The sequence below is a fragment of the Pagrus pagrus genome (genome assembly GCF_965226575.1).
Source record: "Pagrus pagrus genome assembly, chromosome: 10".
NCBI classification, from domain to species: Eukaryota; Metazoa; Chordata; class Actinopteri; order Spariformes; family Sparidae; genus Pagrus; species Pagrus pagrus.
Window position 1 is genome coordinate 16,245,556 of NC_140194.1, and position 22,981 is coordinate 16,268,536.

At 40.9% G+C, this 22,981-nt stretch overlaps 1 protein-coding gene across 11 annotated transcripts in view; it reads left to right on the top strand.

Annotated features, from left to right (window-relative positions):
* Window positions 1–22,981, top strand: part of shisal1b (shisa like 1b) — a gene marked incomplete at its 3' end in the record, with an annotated part of 105,827 nt that overhangs the window by 73,410 nt on the left and 9,436 nt on the right. For 9 of the 11 annotated variants that reach the window (XM_084363733.1, XM_084363731.1, XM_084363728.1 and 6 more), the window contains 3 exons: window positions 11,921–12,131; window positions 17,068–17,281; window positions 20,444–20,750. In XM_084363733.1, the coding sequence (XP_084219859.1) occupies window positions 12,065–12,131; window positions 17,068–17,281; window positions 20,444–20,750 (588 nt within the window). In that variant the 5' untranslated portion in view covers window positions 11,921–12,064. Of the gene's footprint in view, window positions 1–11,920; window positions 12,132–13,269; window positions 13,323–17,067; window positions 17,282–20,443; window positions 20,751–22,981 lie in introns of those variants that run through there. The other 2 variants (XM_084363729.1, XM_084363730.1) reach the window with 2 other exon arrangements.

Consider the following 22,981-nt stretch of genomic DNA (forward strand, 5'->3'; position numbering starts at 1 on the left):
TGTGTGTGTGTGTGTGTGTGTGTGTGTGTGTGTGTGAACATCTGTTATTGTAGCATCAACACATGTATGTACTCACTGCTGAGAGAAATAATGTGCTATGTATAGACATCCATGAGTCATTATGGTCTCAGATGACTGTAATTTTTGATTCACCATGTAATATAATGGCTCACTGTAATCCCTCTTTCCGATAATGACTAATAACTTAAATAGGCACGATAATCACGTACACGTATTATCAGTGAATAGCAGCAGGTAACTCTGCTAGTGTTCATTCTGATAATAGAAAAAAAATCATCCACAGTCACAGAAATTGGCTCAATAGCATTCAGCACAAAGTTATAATATTAGAGTTGAACTCAGTGGCATTGAGGGAGCATTTCAGGACATAACAAGGAAGTTATTATTCACAGAAAGCCGCCAAACTCATGCAAGCCGAGGTGAGTTCACTCTCCGTGGGTCAAAAGCAGGACAGCCTCATTAATGAGGTGCAATCCCACTACGATGGCCAGTCGACCAACACTTCCCATAATGACTGCTGGAACAGCCCACAAATGGTTCCTTGCATTTTAAGGCTTTTCTAACAGGCCATATAAACCGGCTGCCAAAACACCATTAGCGTTTGGATGTGGAGCAGTGTGGAGCATTATCCGTTCTCATCTGAGGTATTCTTGGCAGTACAGTGGGAGGTCGTCTTGTGACCGCTGCCCTCTGTGACTTCTGAGACCTCGAGGTGTGTGAGAGCTCTCCAGGTCTTTGCAGTGTATCTATCTTGACTATTTGTAGACAAAGTTGCATGGGGTTCGGTCTGGAGTGTTAAACATCTTAAAGCAGACTTTTGTTCAGTGAGGTTATCTGGGGGCAAACTGACACCATTCTCATTCAGTGTGCTACTTTTGGATCTGACACACTCGTAAAAGTCAGTGCTGAGTAGGATTTTTTTCTCCTAGCTTTGTTTCTATTAATGTTTTCAGGCAGTGTGGGTAACATACATAGGAACAGGGTCTTCCAGTGACATATGTAGTAAGTTGTGTGTCCTACAGATGCATATTTTTTCTCAATTAGATTATAGTTAAGGTTTATTTCATATACATTTGTAGTTTAATTGTCCTTTGTTGTAGGAATGCCTGCAGCCCTCCCTGTAAGATAGCACTCTTGCTAGCAGCCAAACGGAAGGCAAAAAAAGACAATCAACTTTTAAACCAAAAATGTTTATTTCTTAAAGCAGCTTAGAAGGCCCCTGTGGAGAAAAGCGGTATGATATCCACCACCATGTATATAAGATCTTAATCTGGCTAGCACGTGCAGTTGTTCTGAAAGTGAGTGAAACTATTTATGCTTTTTTAAACACAGCTGCAGGATGGCTAGCGATGAGGTAATGTATCTATTTGTAAACTTTATTGTAGTGCCGTACCACCAGACTGTAGAGCAGGCTGTGACATACCTGCTAACACTTCAGATTTTCACGAGAGTCTCCTTATTTTAACCCTTTCTTCGACTGTGCTCCCAATCGGTTATTTCTCCAGTTAAACTCCTAGTAATTCAGATCAAATGGTTGTTTCTCAGTTTCTGCGCAATATGTGTCATTGTTCCTGGCAATTTAACCCAGAGGCAGAGGTGAGCGTGCGTAAATAATCCTGCCTGACGTGTGTCACTCTTCAGTGTGCTCGCTCAGGCCCTCTGGTCTGCTCAGTTTGCTGCTGAAAATGGATAAAAGCAAATCGTCTCACGGAGTTTCTTGCTTGCTTCTGTAAGTTATATAGAGGGATCGTTATTAAATTGAGACCGTTTCATAACCAGATCAAAACTCCTTGTAGTATGTTAAGCCATCTTTTGCCAATATGGAAAAAATTAAAGGGCAAAAACCCCTTTGAAGAAATACAAATTTTGAAGTCTAGGCTGTAGGATTTCTTATCCTACATTTCTTTGCTGGGCAAAGTGTGTAACCAAACACAAACTATTACCTCAGATTGATGTTTTCACTATTTAAGGTTGGTTTATTATGGTTTAATAGTGCAAGATTAATGTTGGATCACACAGACTATTGTGTTTTTGGGAGCCAGCTTTTGATGTAGTGTTGCCTCACAACCATGGAGGTCTGTAAACCTAGAATATTTATGCATGCCATAGGGGAGACAACAAAGATTATCTAGCTGCTGTGTTTTTTCAGCTGCAGTTTTTGTCATGCATTACTGTCCCATGTCATGATTTTCTCTTTCTTCATTTTTGAAATTCCCAGAAGGCTATTTGTCTGCTGGTGGAAGCTATTTTAAATCCAGGGTCAGATGATGGGGAACATTTCCAAGAGAAACCAACTGAGCCCAGAGTGGGGTGTTAAAGCATATCCAAACAAACAATGCTGCTTGTGTCTGGGAGATACTGTCGCGTCTGTCTGCATCACAGTCACCAAGTAGTCCACGGGATATGTCTCCCAAAGCCTGGAGCCAAAACAAGTCCAGTTATTCTGCATGAGTCACAGTCCTGCTACCAAAGAAAACTGAATATGGGTGCCAAAGCACTGATGCGTTGACAGATGAGGCCTGTGTGTAGCCTGCAGGCAGCTCAATCCTTGGTGGAACCGCAAGTGTTGGGAGCTGCTGTGGAACAATTCCTTGAAGGCTTCTTTGTGGCCTTGAAAGTGACTTAACTGCGAAAGCTAATGCATCTGTGTGACATTTGGCAGTCAAACTCAACACCATCCAGCCCCCGGATTGGCTTGATCAAAGGAAAAATCTGAATAGTAGAGATGCTGCTAAGGGACTGCAAGTTCAAATCAAAAGTAACATTTACATTATCGATTTTGTCGACTACATTTTGGATTAATTGATGAATCGTTTGGTCTATAAAGTGTCAGAAAACTGTGACAAATGGCCAGTGCAGTTTTCTAAAAACCCAAAGTGACATTTGCAAATCCTTTCAAGTCCTGTATGATCAGCAGAAACATCCAGTGAAGCTACTAAATGGACCTTGTAATGAGATTGCTTAGTCAGCTTCCAAGGTCAAGAACAAACTTCTCAACTTTTAGGTCAACAATGGTGAACAGTTCTTAAGTACTAATCATTTAACTGATCACTGATCAACCACTAAACAAACGTCATGTGCTGAGAAAAATCATGTGATACAATTGAAAGCTCCAGAGCAGGTATGAAATGGACCTCATCAGCTAAGGATATGCAACTTCAATGATATTAAACAAAGGAAAACAGTTAATCTTTGCATTGATCTAATTGCTGTGGATTCATTTCCTGCGAACTAATCAACTGATCAACCATTAACCTCAGTGTTGTTAAAGAGAGACAGAAGCTGAGCACTCGTGTTGTTATCTGATAAAGGTTTAATCAGTAACCTTGAGTATCCAGTCTCTTGCAAAGACACCTGCAGCAACAAGAGAGCAGGATTCATTCATACTGCATCACATGGATCACTTCATGGCTCTGCATTATATTAGACGAGAAGTGTTCATCCCCCAACTGACTCAGAGACCTTGATTGTATAATGAATTCAACTTATTAGACTCCAGTAGCTGTCTCATTAGCTGTCTCTCTCTCTTTCCCTCGCTGCATGCATATATTTACTGGCAGGCAAAAATTACTGAAGAAAGAATTGCCCTGTTAAATTCCCATTTGGTCAAGAATAGACTTCCTCCTATCAGCTACTTGATGAGACAAATCACCCCAGAGTTTTGACATGTTATATAATCTCCCCTTTCACTGTTTCTGTGTGGTTAAAACTTCAGGAAATGTATCAGATTTCTTCTCCAGTCACCTCCATAGTTTTGAAATGAGTTGCTTATTCAAGTTGAAATGAGGCTGAAGCAGTGTAGCGAGGTGAAATGAGCAACGCTCGGATCTGTCAGGAACCACCTCTGGGAGAGTGTTTTTTTCCAGATGGTTGCCGATATTGCCCTCTGAAAAAATACCAACTCAAAGTCTGTGCTGCCAGTTCTAGTACCGGGTATTATCGAAGCTATCAATAAACAGACAAATACATCTATTATTTTCCAATCTGCCTTCGTCATTCCAAATTGTTGATGAATTAAGGGTGTGAGACAAAGTGAAGACGGAGGCAGAATGGTTTCCATCAACGTGACAGCTCTCAGCAGGTAGAAACGCAGCGAGCCAGCAGCAGCTGTAAGTTTGATTACAGCCTTTCGCCCATCTTCTGCTTGTGTTAGGCTAACAAACCATTACAAAGTCAAAAACAGAAACAGACCACCCATGCAGCAAGGTGGCTGCACTGCACAATAGCTGAGTCTATTATGTTTCCATATTGGCCAAACTCTCCACAACAAGCTCTATGGCAACCCTGCTGTGTTATTCTCCCTTGGCTCGCTCTTTCTTTTTTTTTTTTAGGACGACTGTATTCATTTCCTGTACACTACATTGTGGGTGCTAATTATCATTATATTCACATTATTACATGTTACTGTGTTCCCATATCTTACATGGTACAGTCTCCCGAGCAACGTCAGTCCGCCAGACCAAAACACGCTTCTGCCTCTGGCCTTTTTTAGAATATTTGATCTGGAAAAATGTATTCAGACGAGTGATCATATAAACCAGAGAAGAAGCTCTGTTCATCAGTCAAATTTATGTTGCGTTTTGCAGCTCTGAGCTGGGAGTGTTACCACACAAATGAATACACAGTTATTACTCTGACAGTGCCTCTTCAGCTTATAATGGAACGGCCAGTGCCTTCTCTGTTTTGTTAATAGCTTAAAAAAAGGAAAAAATCAGGTAACATCTTAGACAATGACCCTTAAAGATAGGTCGTTGTGTAACATGTTACTAAATGACTTCTTTAAACTTTACTTGCTACTTTAAGTATAATTATGACTATTTAGATAATTTCAAATAACTGAAGAGGAAGACCTGTGAATCAGCTTGCCCTTTTATCTCGACTCACCAGGTTTTGTTATAAAAGTCATTAAGGACCTTTTGTAAAAGCTTTTCAGGGCAATAAAACAAAATGAACGAAATTGAATTTCCTCCTCGCCTGTCAGTATTAAATACAACAAATCAAATTCAAATCAGCATCATTCAGCCCAGCATTAAATCAGGTCAGAGCCTGAGGTTATAGCTGGCACAGGAGGCTCGTAAAGGTCTCCACATGATGCATGTTCTTCGCAAGAATCTGAAAAGTAAACTCTTTACAGTGAATAGTATTAAAGTGATATTAACATTGAGTTAAACAGATTTTGACCTACAGTTGACTTCTTTGGTGAATTTTTCTCAGTTCCACCGATAGAAAAACAACAGCCTCCGTTGTGTAGGTAGTGTGAGGAAAAACCTGAACACCATATTCATTTAGATATTTTGCATAATCTGTTCTGTCAGCTTCTCCTTTTTCTCCTTTAATTTCAATTCTTTGTCTAGTCACAAATGTGCATGGTTCCTGTTTGTCCGTATATGTATGTACTGTATGTGTCATCCTTTGGAAAAGACTGGCAACCTCTAAGGTATGTAGGAGTGCACTGATCCAAACCACTGGATGGGTATCATGGCCAATACAAACCTCATTTAGATCGGGTCTTGGACAGACGTGACCAATCCACATTATATAAATACTTGGATCTTTGTCGTCATTTTAAAGTCCTGTGTTTCTTCTATAAGTTACAACAATCACATTTACCGCCCTCATCTCTGCTCACGATCAGCTGTCTTCACCGAAACTCGAGAATTAGCCTAGCTTACGACTACGAACCACCTGGTACAAACAATCTTAATGTTGAGAATTGGGTTTTAAATTTCAGATCATTGACTTTTCTAGTACTCAGTTTACCATCGGTGGCCCATTTCAAGGTGTGGCCGTGGTTTACAGCCATGTAAAACTGAATTCACAACTCCACCTGTAGCACACATGCTGCACTACACATTCAGCAATAGTCCACTTCACGGCCTCAGGCTGCCACTCTTAACTCTCTGACAATTGCGCTGCACACAATTCCGTCCTCCGTGCCAATGATGATCATTAGGTCTCGGCTCTAAGTCTCCATCGTGGGCTAATACCCTAATGGATCGCTGAAGGGCTTCTGAGTGAAGCTCTCATGTCATCAAAAGTGAATGAAACCCAATTCATTATGATGACAGTCAAAGGGAGCATCAATTAGGCACGGGGCTCGCTGCAGCAGAATACTGATCAGTATTTGGATGCAAGCCCATCAACAAACCCAGATATGAGATGCATTTTGCTCATGCACACTCATTCCATGTGTGAAGTGGGAATCTCATTTCTAAACTGTACTTGTGACTCAAAACATGGATTCGGGGCCAGCAACAGAGAGTGTACTTATGTGTTCTGAGTATAACACAAACCTAATAATGAGGCACAGAGGGTGCTTAATATCAAACGACTACTGTCATCTTTATGAGAGAAAAAGGTTATGTGAATACCTAAAATAACAGGCCTAAAAATAAAGTTATGCTGCAGAGAGAGAGAGAGAGAGAGAATTGTTATGTCGAGCTCATGCCTTTACAAACTTGAAAGCCTCTCAGATAAAAGACATAGCAGTCCAAAATAAATAAATAATGATTTTTAGAAAGCATAATAACGTGTCGCAGACTTTGAAGTCGATGTTTGAACAAAAATAAGACTCGGACAAGAATGTTCATGAGATGAGGCCCAGTATATCACTGTGCGTAATCTCCAAATAGCCCAGAATCCACCACTGCACTCTCCCTCATCAAACCTCTGACAGATTTGGGTCTCCTGCTGCGTTTTGATGAAGAGTGTGCTGTTATATTCACAGTGGTTGCTGCAGTAATTGGTCACTTAATATTTCCTTCTTCTCTCAGGCAACAACAGTGAGTAACATGTCGACAAATAAACAAGCTCTGTGTGCCTTCTCTGTTAATTTTTTAGTAGCCTCTCATAACAGCCTTTACATTATCTCTTAGAGTGGTAACGCAGGGTTGTCACGATCTTTATGTATATTTTAGTTTGATCTCAGACATAAACAGCAAGTAGCTAGACCCTCCATCTGTGTTGCACGCCTGTTCTGCTGGGCGGTATGTTCTATTTTCAGCCCCAAGGATCTATGCACTGTGTACTATACTGCGTGCCTGTCTGCATCCACGCCTGCGTATTTACAGTTCATGTTCTGCTTCACTACCATCAGGCTCATTACACAAATCGTCACAGTCGCTTCGTCTTTGCAAACAAGCCCGGCTCTGTGATGACGCGAACCTTGGCCTTTTAGTGCCTGTACAGCACGGGGAGTAAAGTGACGATGATGTGACTCCAAGTGAAAAAAGAAAAAACTGAGAGAGGGTGGAATAATGTATATAAAACCCTTCACAGCAGTAGAAAGGAAGAAGGGGGATTTGAGAGAATGGGAATCCCTGGTCGTTCTGCACATGTTGTCATCTGGCAGTACACTGAAGCTCTCACCAGGAGTAAAAAGATTGGAGAAAAAAACATATAAAATGCCACTCTAACAAGCCTCCTGGGACCTCAGCTGCCTGGCTTTCTGAAGAGGGAACAGCTTGTCTGATATAAAATGCTTTAAAAGACTCAAACAGAAGCAGCCCGCTGTGCGATACATACATATTCTGTCCACGCAGCCCGTAGTAACGGCTTTGTATGTCGATTTGGTCATGTGCAACCAAATATGGCAACAAGTAGGAGCTGGAACAGGTAGAACAACAGTAAGTGACAGGGATCAGGATTCTCCAAGGTGTTAACATGACTGTAGTGACACAGTACATATGTTTATCCTTGGAGGCTAAATTAAACAGGCACAGATTTCTCCAGTAATTGACTTCAATTTCACGTGGCTATATACTATATCGGTGTGTATGGACATATATGTGTTTTGCTGAAATATTCCCTTGTTTGTCACAAGGAATGTGTGATATTAAACATGGTACAGTTCACCTGTTTCACCAAACTCACATCTCTGTCGGCACAAATTACGTTGCACCAAACACACTGTTTTGGCGTTGCGGCTGGTGTGATCCCATTGCAAAACTGTTGCTAGTTTAACCCAAAGTCTTATAACCCTTTTACACCAGAATGAGCGTGTATATGCAGGTTTTTTAAAACATGGGTAAACCGGCAGAATTTTTTTTCTGCTTTTTCTAGTTCATTATCACAGACACGCTGAAAAAAGCAGGAACAGTACAAAGCAGCAGATCATGTACCTCATGTTAGACGTGTTTTAAAAAGTCTTAATCAATAACATTCTGAATTAGACAAGTCATTTTTTCCGGGACTTTTGATTGGAGGAAACCAAGGAATGAGACATCTGACTTCTTTCTCATCGCTGTAGAGAGCTGCACATGCACAGTAGCAATGAGGCAGGTGGCTATGACAGGGGAAGCCAGTGACCAGGCAATACTTTATTTCAGGGGCAAAAATTAACATGTTTGCCAGGCTGTTGTGGTGTCATCACAGCCAATCCAAGATGAAGCCACTGAACACCCATGACCACTGCAGAGTCATTGACCTGGGAGTAAATGCCAATTGTAAACATTCACACTGAAAACAAAAGTCGTATGTAAGTGGGTGTTACTGGCATTTTAGGCCAGTGTGAAGGGGGTATTATAGTGAATGGTAATGATTGAAACTGGGATAAAGTGATCCGTGAATTACAGTGAACATGGTCCAGGAGCGTTATGTCGGGCACACATGGCCCCTTCCTTATTACCTACCCGCTTCTTCCAGCACTCTTGCTCAGACCACACAGAGCCACTACATCCTGCATCTATCAACAGACAGACAGACATATAAACACCTGGCAATTTAGTCAAAACTGCTGCTGTTGTAGTCCCTTTTACAATACGTGTCTCCAGAAACACATTTTGCCATGATGACAAACACACAGTAAGACACTCATGTCCCGGTTGCTTCTTTCTTTACACTCCTCACAGCCATCGTGAACCTCATCAATCAACTCTTTACGGCAGCACTGAAGGCAGTGCACGTTCATTATTGATTAATCTGCAAATTATTTTCTTGATTAATTGTTTGTTCGATAAAACATCAGAAAAGTCGAAAAATGGCAATCACAGTATCCTGCAGCACAATGTGATGTCATTAGGTGAGTTATATTTTCTGACCAGCAGCCCAAAGCTGAAAAATAATCAACTCACGACTACTGCAGACAACAAAAAACTGTTAATTCTCACATTTGACAACCTTGAACAATCAAACGTTTTGTATTTTCCCTGACAAATTACTTAAATGATTACTCGATTTTAAAAATAATTGATTAATCATGTTTTCCATTAATTAATCTAGTAATTAATCAATCGTTGCATGTCTCCGCTTAAAGTTAAGAGTGCAACTGAAATCTTAATCAAGTCCTGAACAACATTTAAAGGAACACTTCCCGTAGCCCACAGATGAATTTTCCCCTGTGGAGCCTGTAAATAAGATTTACTTAAATTAATAAGTTAATCTTAATTTTTTATGATCATCTCCTCCTCACTATGACAACCACATCATCACTTCAACCTCAAAGGTAGCTGCTCTATAAAAGAAAGTACTACTCGGTCATTCTTGCCTGATGACTGACGTATTGTCTGTACATTTTTCTGAGCATGTATGTGGCTTTAGGCTGTTGCTCTCGTCTTCTCTTCACTCTTGCCCCCCCACCGCCTTTTGATTATGTGTACACGTGTTGCCAAAACAGCTTGCAAATAAGTCAAGAAAAAGGCAAACAAAAGAATGTGGTGATGCAACATTAAACTGGATGTGATCCACCGTTGCATTCTTTTTCGTCACAGGAAGAAGAACATTGACGGCCGTCTATACACCCTCGTTGTTGCTCCTTATATGTGGTTTCTTTCTTGCTGTCAGCTGCTGTCAGCTTCTCAATAATTCAGGACTTGGGTTTTGTAATACTTTCCATGCAGCTTCTACAGAGAGGGTGCTAAAACTTTCTTTGAACAACCTTGCAGCTGAAGCCCTCTGTGGATTTCGGGGTCATCTTTCAAAGACAGATTCTGATACTATAGTTTTATTTCATATATATATGGGAGTTGTAGATTTTATGGTTTCTGGGAGCAAATACATTTTCCAAACCATTCTGACAACCTACTTGGTATGACGAGTGCAGACAGAGAGCTTTAGTGTCTTCAATGTCAGCCTTAGATTTAGGCATTTTTGACATGTTATTCTGCTTGTGCTGGCTTCCTCTGTCACATGTAATAAGAGCCTCAAAGTCACATTCAACTGCAAGGTATTTCTTACTAGGCTTGTTGGGTAGTCTGTGTTCCCAGTGTACTCCATAGTTTTTTTTTACTTAGCAATAGTTTGGATTTAAACATAATACAAACAGGAAACCTGATAGCTTTAAAGAGGGAAAATGAGTTTGTTGCCTCACTGAGAAGTTGGAGGTGTGCAGTCTGTCACCTGCAGCTCTTCATCTAACAGCTCCTTCTTGTTCCATTACTCCCACAGACTGTATAAAACTACTCCCAGACAAATTTAAAATTGATCTGCTGTCAACAAATGTAGAAAATGACTGTCGATTTGCTCTGTCGAAAGAATTTGGATGAGCGATAAGGGGGCAAACCCACTGAACACATAACATTTCCGTGTGGAGCCTACTTCAGAATAAAAGTACTGTGTGGCCAGTTAAATGCTTTTAATGTGAAGCTGCAGCGGTGGGAAATGCATTTTGCAGGTTTGCGTTAGCAGTACATTAGCACAGCACTTTGCAGATAATGAGAGTCTTTTCTTCTATATAGCAATCCTATTGCTCACATTAACTTTGTAAAACCACTACTAAATGCTATGAAATAGTTCATTGACAAAGTTTGTAATAAATTACCATAAACATCACCACTTTAAATAATTCAGGGACGGGGACCGTTTATGTGTAATTTCCTCCGGTGCTATGGAAGGAATCAATTTGCCAAAGCACAGAAACAAGCGTGGCTAAGCAGAATGTGCAGCCACACCATTAATCTCACTTAGCATCAGTGGCCATGATGCAGCTTTGAATAGTAAGTGTACAGTGATACTCAGGTGGAAGAAGAAAAGTTCATGTACTACCACGATGCATCATTTACAAGCAAACTGCTCTTCAGCAAAACTCTGTACACCATGCTGAGGGAGCAAGTTTTGCGCAATTCATTAAATATTTGGTGAAAACAACACTTTCTCTGAGAACACTACACTTGCACAGTACTAAGCAGAGTCATATAATTATCTACTTGCTATTCGATTTGGTAAACATCAGAGAAATATACTTACTATCTGTTCTTAGTTCTGTCTTGAAGTTTTTGCTGATATGATGCATCAGAAAGTATTATGTGTTCTTAGGGGGAAGTTTAGTCAAAGGGCAAAATAAGTGCAAAATACAGTATGGGCTGCAACTAACTATAATGCTTATTTTGTGGGGCCAAAATTGCATTATAAGAAAGAAAAGTGTAATTCAAACCCAAATTAATATTATTTAATCGTTTATCTATTATTGGAAATTGATTCATCTGCTTGCTTCAAGACAAATTTCACATTTTTGCATGTTCAGATGACTCGTGGACAAGCAGTTGTCTCTATTCTCCCGATAATTCATGCCAAATTACAAAATAAAAAAAATGATGGACCTGTAAATGAAAGCGCAGCTCAAGTGACTACTATTTTCATTGCCAAAATTTCTGATATGATTTCCAAACTTTTTTAATGACTGTATCAAGGGCAAACATTTCCCCTGTCAAAAGCAGCAAAACTGTTATCACTAATGGGATTTCTGCAAGAATGGAACAAATCTGATCCCCCGTCTTGCCTGAGTGCCAATTTCAATTAATATTAATGCCCAGGCCATCCTATTATGTAAACCTAAGGACCGATTTCAGATGTCGTGTTGGGCGCTCGCCGCCAGAGAAGCTGTCCACACAGCAGGGCGGCACTTTCCGAAATCCAAATCAAATATCTTAATCTTTCCTCTCTCTGCTTGCCTTGTTCCCATCAGGAGTCGTGACTCCCAGCAGCAGCAGCCATGTGAGAGAAGCTGTCGACAAGCAGAGGATGCCCACGCCCAGCTAAAGCAGAGCAGCCCCCCTCACTCCCTCTCTCCCACCTGCTCCCTCCCTTCCTCCCATATGAGGACGAGAAGATGACTATCACCAACCGGCAGTCCTTCAATGTCCTGACGATCATCTTCCTCCTGCTGTCCACTGCAGGTCTGTAAAGTTTAGTGTGTGCTTATCAGTGAGTCTGCCTGTCTGGTCCTCAAAAGATATTTCTTTAATAACAGGAGCCAAGAGACAATCACACAAGAGTTTCAGGGTGTGCTCACATCAGGCATGCTAGGAGCAGTTTCTACAAACATGCTTTAAAATGTAGGTCTGAGCCCTTTACAGAGTAAGACACTAGTGCCATGAACTAAATACAGGAAAAGACCCCAAAAGAGACAATTTTATAGATAGAAGTTGACATCTGATGGCCAGAAGTTAAGTCAGGCACATTTGACATCAAAGGCCAAAAAAAATGTTCTTGGCAGGAAAATCTCTGAACCTTCAGGCACTCTCTAAATGAGGCCATGCAGCATAAAACTGTCAAGAGAGCACATTACAACCCCAAAAGGTACAAAGAGAAGAACCCGGCCAACACATATCTCTGAGATATGGAATATACATTATGCACAAGGGAAAAGATGCCAAGTCAAGTTTAAAAATGACAAAATAGGGCAAGAGGAGGAAGGAGTGTTGGAGGGAAAAATCAGGAGCATGTAGCAGTTTGGAATAATCAGCAGCACTGTGAGTGTGTGAATATCGTTAACTTTTTAACTTGAATACATTTACAAAATAATGCATTAAGAGTTTGCCAGGAACAGGTTCTGGATTTCTGCCACAGGCACTGCTCGTGGACAGCACAGAGAACAGTGCATCTTGTTAGGGTAACCTGTGTGTTTCAGGCCCTGTCCATATGTACGAAGGTAATTCTTCAATCAAATCTTTTTCTATGCATTTTGGTCTTGTGTAAACACATAAACAGCATTTCAGGTCAGTGAAAATGGACCTGTTGAAATCTTCTTCCAGGGTGAATATACAGAAACTCTGTTTTCAGTGATGCACAGACACCCATGGTTATCAGATATTGGAATATTTGAGTTTGGACGGTGACAGAATGGACACAAACAGGCATTGATAGTACAATGATGGAGAAGAGAGATAAAAAATGGCTGCTTACAGTGTTTGGCTGAAAAATATCCAGGAAGATTCTGTGTAGAGCAGTATGTTTCCCTGCAGTATGTTTCCCTGTTCATAGTATTTTCTGTAGCTAGGCAACCAGCCAGAGTATACAATCAGCTTCCTGTGTGCCCAGTGTACGTGAAAGGCCATCGGATTTGTTAATATGTACTATCATGAATGGTGAGAGACTAATATTTTTTATACTGTTGTTTAAATTGCGTGCTGAAGTTCACATATGATGTTTGTCAATTGAGAAGATATTTTTTGAACTTGAGAAAGTCGTAGTTAGTCATACAACTGTTGAAGTATAAAACTGTGCGTAATTAGAAAGACCACACACCCAACGGTTGTGTTAGGACGTCTGCTTGTTTAGTGCTCACCAAAAACCCATAACTGAAACCTCTTAGAGCTCTACTTTAGCATAACTGCAGCTGTCAATATGGCCAGACTTGTTATGATTTTAACCTTTTTGAACACTTTGTCTTTGCCAAGGCGCAGCCATGTTGTGTTGGTGACATATATTGAGCATGATGATGTATTTGGCTGAGGCTTCACACAGAATATTATGTCTCTTGTCGCTGTCACCACCGTACATATTTCTCCTGAAAGAAAGTCACATGAGGAAAACCGGCCCTTTAGAAACTCGGGTTTTAAGATCATGATTTGCAAGGTTACGTTGACAATTTTGTAACTCTGAAAATGTGTTTGAGAAACACTGTAAAAAGGGTGCTGCAATTGTGAAGAACTCAAATTCAAAATAATGTCTTCACAGCCTTCAAAACTTAGTTTCAATCCTGTTTGGACCTTTCTAAGCTTCTATTATTCAGTTTCTAAATAAGACATCAAACTGGGTGTGTAATTGTAGCCATAAATAAATGCATATGTGTGCTCACTGACTGATGTTGTTTGTTGTTGTGGGACTGTGGGAGAGAGGGTCATGGCAGTTTTCAGACCGCAGGTTGTAAACATACTGAACTGCGAGAGCCAAGCCGTTAACTGTATCCTAAATTTCAAGAGGTGTTAATGAAATTAAGCAGGTGGGTGTGTTTATAGCTGTATGCGTTCCAGAACCAGCTGTTGTTCATTTGAGAAGCCAGAGACTTCCCCCGAACTCTGCTCTTACAAACCTTCAGGTCGTGCATCGTAAGAAGACTTTATGGTCCACTTCAGATGTTTAGGGCGTCTGGTTTCTTACTGCCAGTATGTGTCGTTACAACTGCTGACCCCTCCTTTACGTGCAAGGATGTATGGGATATAAATAACACGAGTTGATTTTAGAACCGTTTCACTGCAGTAGAGTCGATGCATAGGTCAAATGATGAGTTTTCTCTCACTGTATGAACCACTCCTGACTTCTAATCCTCCTCCCTCTTCTGCTAAAATTAGGGGGTTGTGGAAAGGAGGATGGCTTGCCACGCCAAGCTCATTATAACCTGAAAGAGCTCTCGCCTTTCAAATGCTGATCTGTCTCTGCCTGAGATTATTGAAAGACTTCTATCATCCCGCAGCACAAGTGGACCTTCAACTAAATCACAGCAACAGTTTTTTTTCTGACAACGCTGCCAGAATTTTAGACTGCATCGATGAAAGGAAACACACAAGTCAAATCACTTACAATGAAATGAATGTGGGTGCACTTCACATGAAGTGGCGTAATTTAACTGATTATCAAGCAGAAAAGAAAAATCAAAGAGGTTCATTTTTTACAAAATCAGCAAATGACACGCATAAATAGCATGGCTGATATCATCTTCTGATTTTAGCTCTTGGCACCCAAAATCATGTCAGTGTATCTGTATATCAGCAACAAGTGTTTGCAGTAAAGAAATGCCAAATATATATTCATGGTTATTAAGAAACAGTTTAATTGGAGAGAGCAGACAGGTTTATTTTTCAACTTTTCAGCAAGTGTCTTCACAATTCTGGGTGCCAATGTTATGTGGTATTTTAAGATCTCGATGTGTTGTATGGAAAAAAAGAGAACTTTTTGAGAATATTTTATTGGAACAAAATGGTGATACATCAAGTGTAAAATTATGTATCAAGTTTTCCAATTTTAGAAAGAGTTATCAACCCATACACACTTCCCTCAGCCCAGTCCCATCCCATTTTTCCCATAGTTTAAATGACTATTGGGTTGTTTAAAGGTGCTATTTAGCTTGTTTCTAAGATCAAATCTTGTTTTGGGCTTTAATTTGATAATTAAATTTCTGTCTTAATCTGATTTTTGGCATATTCTGTATCATGTCTTATATTGTCTTTCTATAACTCACTGCTGTTGTTGCCTGTCTTGGCATCAAAGACAGGCAAAAAACAAAACAAATTAAAATCCACTATATCTGGATTTTGTTTGGATGGCCATCAAGTTGTATTGTACTGGACAACGACATAAATACGATGAAGGAGAAGAAGATCCATCATCGTAAAATGCCCTGTCTGGCACTTTTCATAAAGAAAGTTTTTCTTTTCCGCACCAAAAGTTAATGGGGTCTAACTCTGGGCTGAGACCCATCCACCATCCAAGTTTCGTGGAAATCCATTCTGTAGTTTTTGTGTTATTCTGCTGACAAATCAACTAACCAACAAACGGACACAGGCGAAAACAAAACCTCCTTGGACGGAGGTAATATAAGAAATAAATACAATGACACACCATGTATGAAGCAGAGAAACACCAGCAGCAGTGTAGTGTTTAACAAGTGTGTCTTTATTTGTTTTCCAGCCTGCTCTTGGCTGCGAGTGAGTGAACATGTGTATGACCACATATTTTCGTGCAGAATGTATAATGTTTGTTTTGTACAGTTTTTATATCATTTCTATGCAGCTTACAGGATACTGACTTCAGGTTAACTGGAAAATTAACTGTGAGTCTAATTACCAGTAATAGGAAGTGAAAGGATGCCAGAAGGCTGATACTGATCAGTTATGAAGGAGCTGAATAGGTGGATATGTCCTGGTCCATTGTGATGCGCATTAACTACCATCAGCCCCGTAATCTGACACTCATTATGTCTGCTTTGTTTCTCTGACAGATTGATAATTTATTCATATCAGGTGGAGTCTCAGCAGGTGCTGAGAAAGATTCCTGTGGTTTCATTTTCAAGCAAAAGTTTATTGGTTGCCAGATTCTGTTACAAAAACAATGATGTTTTTCCCCTTGTGACAGCAACGATGTGCAGATTTATCTCCTCCTAAAGCTGCAGGGACTTAAATGCAAATAAAACAGATTACGATTTGTACCACATCTCTTTGCATTGCCTCATAATAAATGATCTGGCTCTGTTACCCTGTATGACTCCAGCTGCCAAAAAGAAGAAGGAGAATTTGGAGGGTTTTGATGAACAGGTAAAGAGACTGGTGCAGCCCTGAGCCTTTCATTTGAGTTCAGTCCATGCAGTAATGTGGGGAAAGAAACACTCCTGGCTTTTATCTCATCCGTGTAACTCTTTTTTCTAACATTGACCAAAAACACCATCTAGGGACTTGTAATATGACTGAAATAATGTCCTCACAGATGAGATCAATTTCGATTTATGTATGTGTTTTGGGTTGTTCTGTTCCGTCTTGAAAAGATGGTGACAGTGCTCTTCCCATCAGGATTTAATGTGATGTCTTCTATCTCATTATTTTTGCCAGTACACTGTTATTTGTTCCTTAATGGACACCATTATTATGACATGTACTCTCTCCAGTCGTGTCTTTTCTGAGGCTTCCAAAGAAAAGAAAAAGCTTTCAGTACTTGTTTCGAAGTTTGGTTGCTAAAGGTTGAAGGTACCTTGAGCTATTCAACAATAATTCTAATAAGGGGTTGTTCTTTTTAAGAGTAGGCCGACAAACTTCTTACTCAGTGTTGAGTGTTTGTCTCCCTTTACTTCCTTCCTTACAATTTCTGAGCAAATCTTACATCAAAATCTTTCTCTTGCAGCCCTCTCAGCTCATTTCCGAGTGTGTGAACCTTACTCCGACCACAAGGGGCGCTACCACTTCGGCTTTCACTGCCCACGCCTCTCGGACAACAAGTCCTACGTGTTCTGCTGCCACCACAACAACACCGCCTTCAAATACTGCTGCAACGAGACTGAGTTCCAGATGGTTATGCAGCTCAACCTCACCACCACCTCAGACGGTTATGCACACAAGTAAGTAAAAAAAGAAAATCACTGCCTTTTGACCCTATTTGACTCCCTTACACTGTGCATCTGCCCTTACTAAAGATGTGAAAAAAGGGCCATCACTGTTGTGATAATTAGGTAAAAAAGATTTTAAAAAAAGATTAAAAAAAAGATAAAAAGATCAGTTATCATCTTGTTACTATACAATGATCTGTTGGAAAAATGTGGGTCCTGTCATTCATGTGGATGCCGCTTTGACATGCACAACCCAACCAAACACCGCTGTAGACCAAGTAGTGCACTCCCCGGTGGCCGTGGCCTTCCTCCAGCAGGACATTGTGTTCAGGAATGACCTTTCAAAAGCTGAAGGTATCAACCTGGACTCCCAAAATCCCCAAATCCTAATCTGATTGAGCATCCGTGGGACGTGCTGGAGCAAGTCCAACTTGGCTCTGAACCTTTGAGGCCTGGAAACAGGACCTCTGGTGGTGTCCTGTGGTGTCTGGCACTGGGACGTCAGCAAAAGATCCTTTGAGTCCTGTGAGTTGCTAGGTAAATATTTTCATTAGTGATTAGAGCTGCAGTGATAATTTATCACCAGTTGATAATCAATCATACATTTGAGTAATTCCTAAAAAAAAGTCCAAATTCTCTGAGTCAGGCTTCATAAATGTGAAAACTTTCTGGTTTCTTTACTCCCTTTTATGACAGTAAAATGAATATATTTGGGTTGCGGACAAAATAAGACATTACAGGACGTCATCTTGAGCTTTGGGAAACATTTTCCACCATTTTTTAATAGAGGCTGAAACAACATTTTCCACAATTGTTATTTTTCTGTCAATTCAGCTGTGAAGTAATGCAGGATATTTACTTCCATGCCCCTCAGTTCAGGACTAATGAGCCAAAAACCCATCAGTTCTTCTTCATGGCAGAACTTTCCCCCAAAATTACATTAAAAACCTGTAGTGTAGTTTTTGAGTTATACTCCAAATAACAAACAAAAAGGACCCCAAACGTAACCTCCTTGTCTTGGTGGCAGTAATTAGGTAAAAATGAATCATAAGTAGAGTTTTTATGTGAATAGCTATGGTGGAACAAACAGTCTGAGAGATGATATTTCCTCAGATCAGATGAAAACAGCAGGTTACGGTCTGCTTGCTCTCATGCGCTTCGCTCCTCTGACAGTATGGCACTCATTGACACTGTTTGCTCTTACTCGGAGGGTTCGTTGACATCGATCCACACCTACAGAGAAATTCAAAACCACCACAGCGGAGAGCAGATGCTGAAAGCAGTTGTTGTGTTGCGAGTGTGACACCTCCACATGATCGCTCACAAAGCAGGTGTTAAGTGCCGGCTATTCTGTCAAGCATCACTGTGGTATGCTATCACAATATATATATATATCCATGCAAGAATTACAGCACCTTTTAATGTTATTGATAGTAAACCACACTACAACACATGCCATGATATGACATATATTCTCACAGAAGTCACATACACCTGATGACACACGTATTTCATTGCCGGATAACCAGATTCAAGCTGACTGAAGGACACAGCAAAATGTTTGGTGGGAGCTCTCAATGGGAGGTTTGGGTGACAAAACAACAGCTCTCTGTGCTAATGCCCTCCCAGCATGCCTCTGTCTCGGCCGGTTTACACTGCCCTGCAGCAGGTCGTGATATTTCATTTTAGTGTCAGATGGCCTGTCGGGCCTCTCTTTTATCCTGCCTCACTGGGCGATGGGACTGTCAGTTCTGGTATTTACCACTGGCCAAGCAAATTAAATTGGCCATAATTCTGCTCTCTACTCACTGTGCACGGTGAAAGTGGTATTATAGTTGGAGATTTACTGCAGTTCAAGGTAAAACTAAAGCCGTTCGTCCTCTTGAGGGTTTCAGAGTAGCTGAAATTCTGCAGAATCGAAAAAGATTCAGAGTGGAAGAATCATCGGGGAGTAAAATTTTGAAAAAGTAACAGGGAAAGCTGCACACCTTTGACGGATAATCAATTGCATCTGCTTTCCTTCTCTGAGGAAAGTGCGTTAAATATTGAATAACATTTGTTTTAGCTGTGTGGTCATGATCGATGGACTGTCCACATATTCTAGTTTGCTTAACCCCAGGTTGACTTATATAAAGTCCTGCATGGAAATCCTGTTGCATGCTGAAATGACCTAAGTAGACATACAGACTAAATTATAGGTTAATGTCTCTGACGCAGAGGAGAGGAAAGGTAAGTGCAGTTAATGATATATTCCAATTTGAGTGCTGCCATAGCATGCGCGTACCTTTGTGCTCATTTGAGCAGATGTTCATTTAAAAGCCATTTATTCAGATAAATATCCACGAGGTCAAATCATTTTTCAGACAGAAGTCGCTTCCCTCGGTTAACTGAACTAGAAGCACCTTGAAGCTCCTTTTTTCATCAAGGCTTTTTATCGATGCAGTCAGAAAAATTGCAAAATGTGCCGAAATGATTAAAAAGATTGGTTTCCTTTCAAATAAATCTCTATTTCGAAGTAATAGCCTGTGCCCTCTCTGTCCGTCATCGTGTCTAATCAAAGCATCCTAATAGGACTGAATCACTTCCAATTTTTCTCCAAGCAACTAAAAGTCCTCAGGGAACATACATACAGAGGCACCACACTCAGGTACTGTATTCAGTATCTCGTTTTGGCTGCTTCTCAAAACTCTCAGGAAGCTATTTCTGCTCATTTACCTTGCTGTGCTTTATGGAACATCTTTGGACTAAAAGAAAGTTCAAATGCTGCCACGTAAATCCAGTTGGATCATGTAATACACGGGAAAAATTTACGAGAGGTGAAAACTGGGAGCACACATTTTAGAGGAACAACGGAGGAGCCAATATGAGATGGATTAAAAAGACTTTTGTGCTAATAATGCTTTGTCCAATTTAATAAGCAGTATTTAAAAGGCAGCAAATAGAGCAGATGGAGGAGTTTTTAATATATTTATTTAACTAGTTTTTATCAAGGGAGGATTTGATGATTGTCTTGGTCTTGCTACATGAACAGCAAACGTTGACACCTGGCAGCTCCATCGTGGATCAGCTTAAGGGTAACTGGGTGGTGCTGCAGCTCTGAGCATGTGAGGCCTGTTTATCATCATCTCTCTCAGATTACACAGCACTAATACTCCCAGTCTGTCTCTCCCGCAGTAATTATACAGCCCTGGTCGGCGTGTGGATCTACGGCTTCTTCGTCATGGTGCTGCTGGCGCTAGACTTTCTCTACTACTCAGCCATAAACTACGAGCTGTGCCGGGTCTACTTAGAGAAATGGGGCCTCGGAGGACGCTGGCTGAAGAAGGCTCGGAGTCAGTGGCACAGGTCCATGCCGGAGGAGAGCGAAGCCCAGGCTCAAGCTCAGCCTATGGTCCCCAGCCACTACCAGCCCAGACACAGCCTCAGAGGGGAGAGTCACAGCCCCACACTCCTGCCCTACAACACATCCACCGCATGGTGAGTTGCTGTCTGTCATACGACAACTGCCAACTCGTTTGGCATGCATGTGAACTAAGATTTGCAACACAAACCTCCCCATAGCTGGTATCTTCAAGGGAGAGTTAACGGTACGCAGAAGTGACAGTTCAGTACATCCCTTGGTTTTGGGGTCAGGGTTCGGTGCATATTTATTTAAAATAACAAAAAAAACAAATGTCTGTTTAATTTCTTTTATAGCTCAAAGAAAAAACTTAAAACTGAAGACAGCCAAACTGTCACCCATTCAGTTTGATTTGTTACATAACTCTGTGCTGACTAATACAAAATATGATTTGTTCCACTCAGATAATCATATTACAGTGCGAGACTCTTGTTGTTTGGAAAAGCAATGTGTGTAACAGATGCTTAGTAAGAAATTCAAGGATCTCTTTTCAGAGATTCTTAATTTCCTTTTCTTTTTTTTTTTTAAAACACAGTTTCTCTCTGTGTCTCATTTTCTTTTCTGTTCTTCTTTGTACTCGGCGCTTTGTAACATAGAGAAACATGGCAGGGAAACTGCGTGTCTAGCAGGACAAATTAGAGCATTTCAAGCATACTTCTCCCAAGCCAACAGGGAGGAAGCTCAAACACCAGGCTTCCCGTTTACTTGAATTCCTTATTAAGAGTGCAGCAGTGCACGTACAAAGATACACACACACACAGGATTACTGCCTAGCAATGATATCGCCATCTCTGCTGGGAAATAATTCACTCATTTTAGTTTGGTTTTCATCTGACTAAGGAAAATGCTTGCCTTTATCAATATTTTAAGAATCCAGCCCTTCCACCCGCTAATGGATAATTTTCTGCAAAGCATCTGATCTGTATTTGTCTTTCATCTCAAAATAGCTGCACTCTGTCCCAACATCAACCTCTTCTTACAAAAGAGACATTTTCTTGGTTTTAAGTCTGACCAGCTCATTAGGGAGCTGTCATTATTAATGAATAGAAAAGAGCTGAATAATGTGAAAGCTTCACTGCCTGCCGGGAGCCCCTAACTCATATTTAACCTGAATGATTCAACTCTGAGTCCCATTAGAAACCTTTCATGGAGTTTCTGTGGCGAAACACCATCTGCTGTCCTTTCAGTTTATCTTTATGTTACCTTCGAGAGCAGTCACAGGTGTCTCGAGGTGCGTTGGGCTGCATGTGACCGTTATTAAAACATACGAGATGATTTACGATGCCAGCAGTGATCTATAAGACCCAGCAGCCGCAGGGAACTTTTCTTCGTTCGACAGACATTGTTCAGACTTTCATAACAGAGCCACACAATAGTAGACCGCAGTGTGAACAAACCTAGACTTTTGCGCAGTCAATTTTTCATTCACTTCTCCGTCTTAGACACCATACTGTACTCCTTATCTGTCTGACTGGGTCTCAGAGTCTCTTCCTAGAGGTAGATATCTCTCTCGGGTCATGATAATTTAATGTGGGCAGAGGTTTGACAAATGGCTCTTAGAAGCAGTGTGGACTGTGCGTGCCATAGATAGGAGGAGTTGGAATGCTGCAGAGGGATCCTGGGGCCGCTTCGCTGCTGGAAACATGGTTAGCTAAGAATGGACATATCCATGGAGCCTCCTCATTAGACACGAAGTCAGTTCAGTGTTGTAGGACTCATCAATCCTAGACTTATGAGGTTGACCTGATCTGACAGCTCTCCAGCTTTAAGCCAGAAGATATCTATAAAAAGGTGTGTGAAGCTGCAGCAAGATGCTCATTGATAAAGTGGGCCTTGAAAATGAGAGCACGGTAAGTTCATGGTAATTCATGCTTATGATGACTGATGGGAACTGCTGCAGGGCGCCTAGCACTGAGGGAGAATCTTGTGCATCTCTTTTTTTATAAAAAGCGTAACCGCGTTTTAATAAACAGGACGGCATTTACCAAACTAAGAATATTCTCAGGAAATTACTCACATCAGTTAAAAATGTGACAGATGCAGGGAGCTAAATTTGGTCACGAGCGGTTTCTGGGGCAAGATTAGAATAGCAGTTTCACACAGTGGAGCACTTCTCACAATCTAGATAATGCTCACACTTTTTTTGAAGAAATGTGTTAAGACACCATGCTGGAAGATACTGTACGTACACCACACATGATTCTGCCCACTCAGTGCGTCATCAGCTGGCCTATGGTTTATGTGCGGGGGTACAGATCTTTCTCCCCAGAGAGGATGCCGAGTAAATGGCTCAAGAAACTGGGTCCACCAAG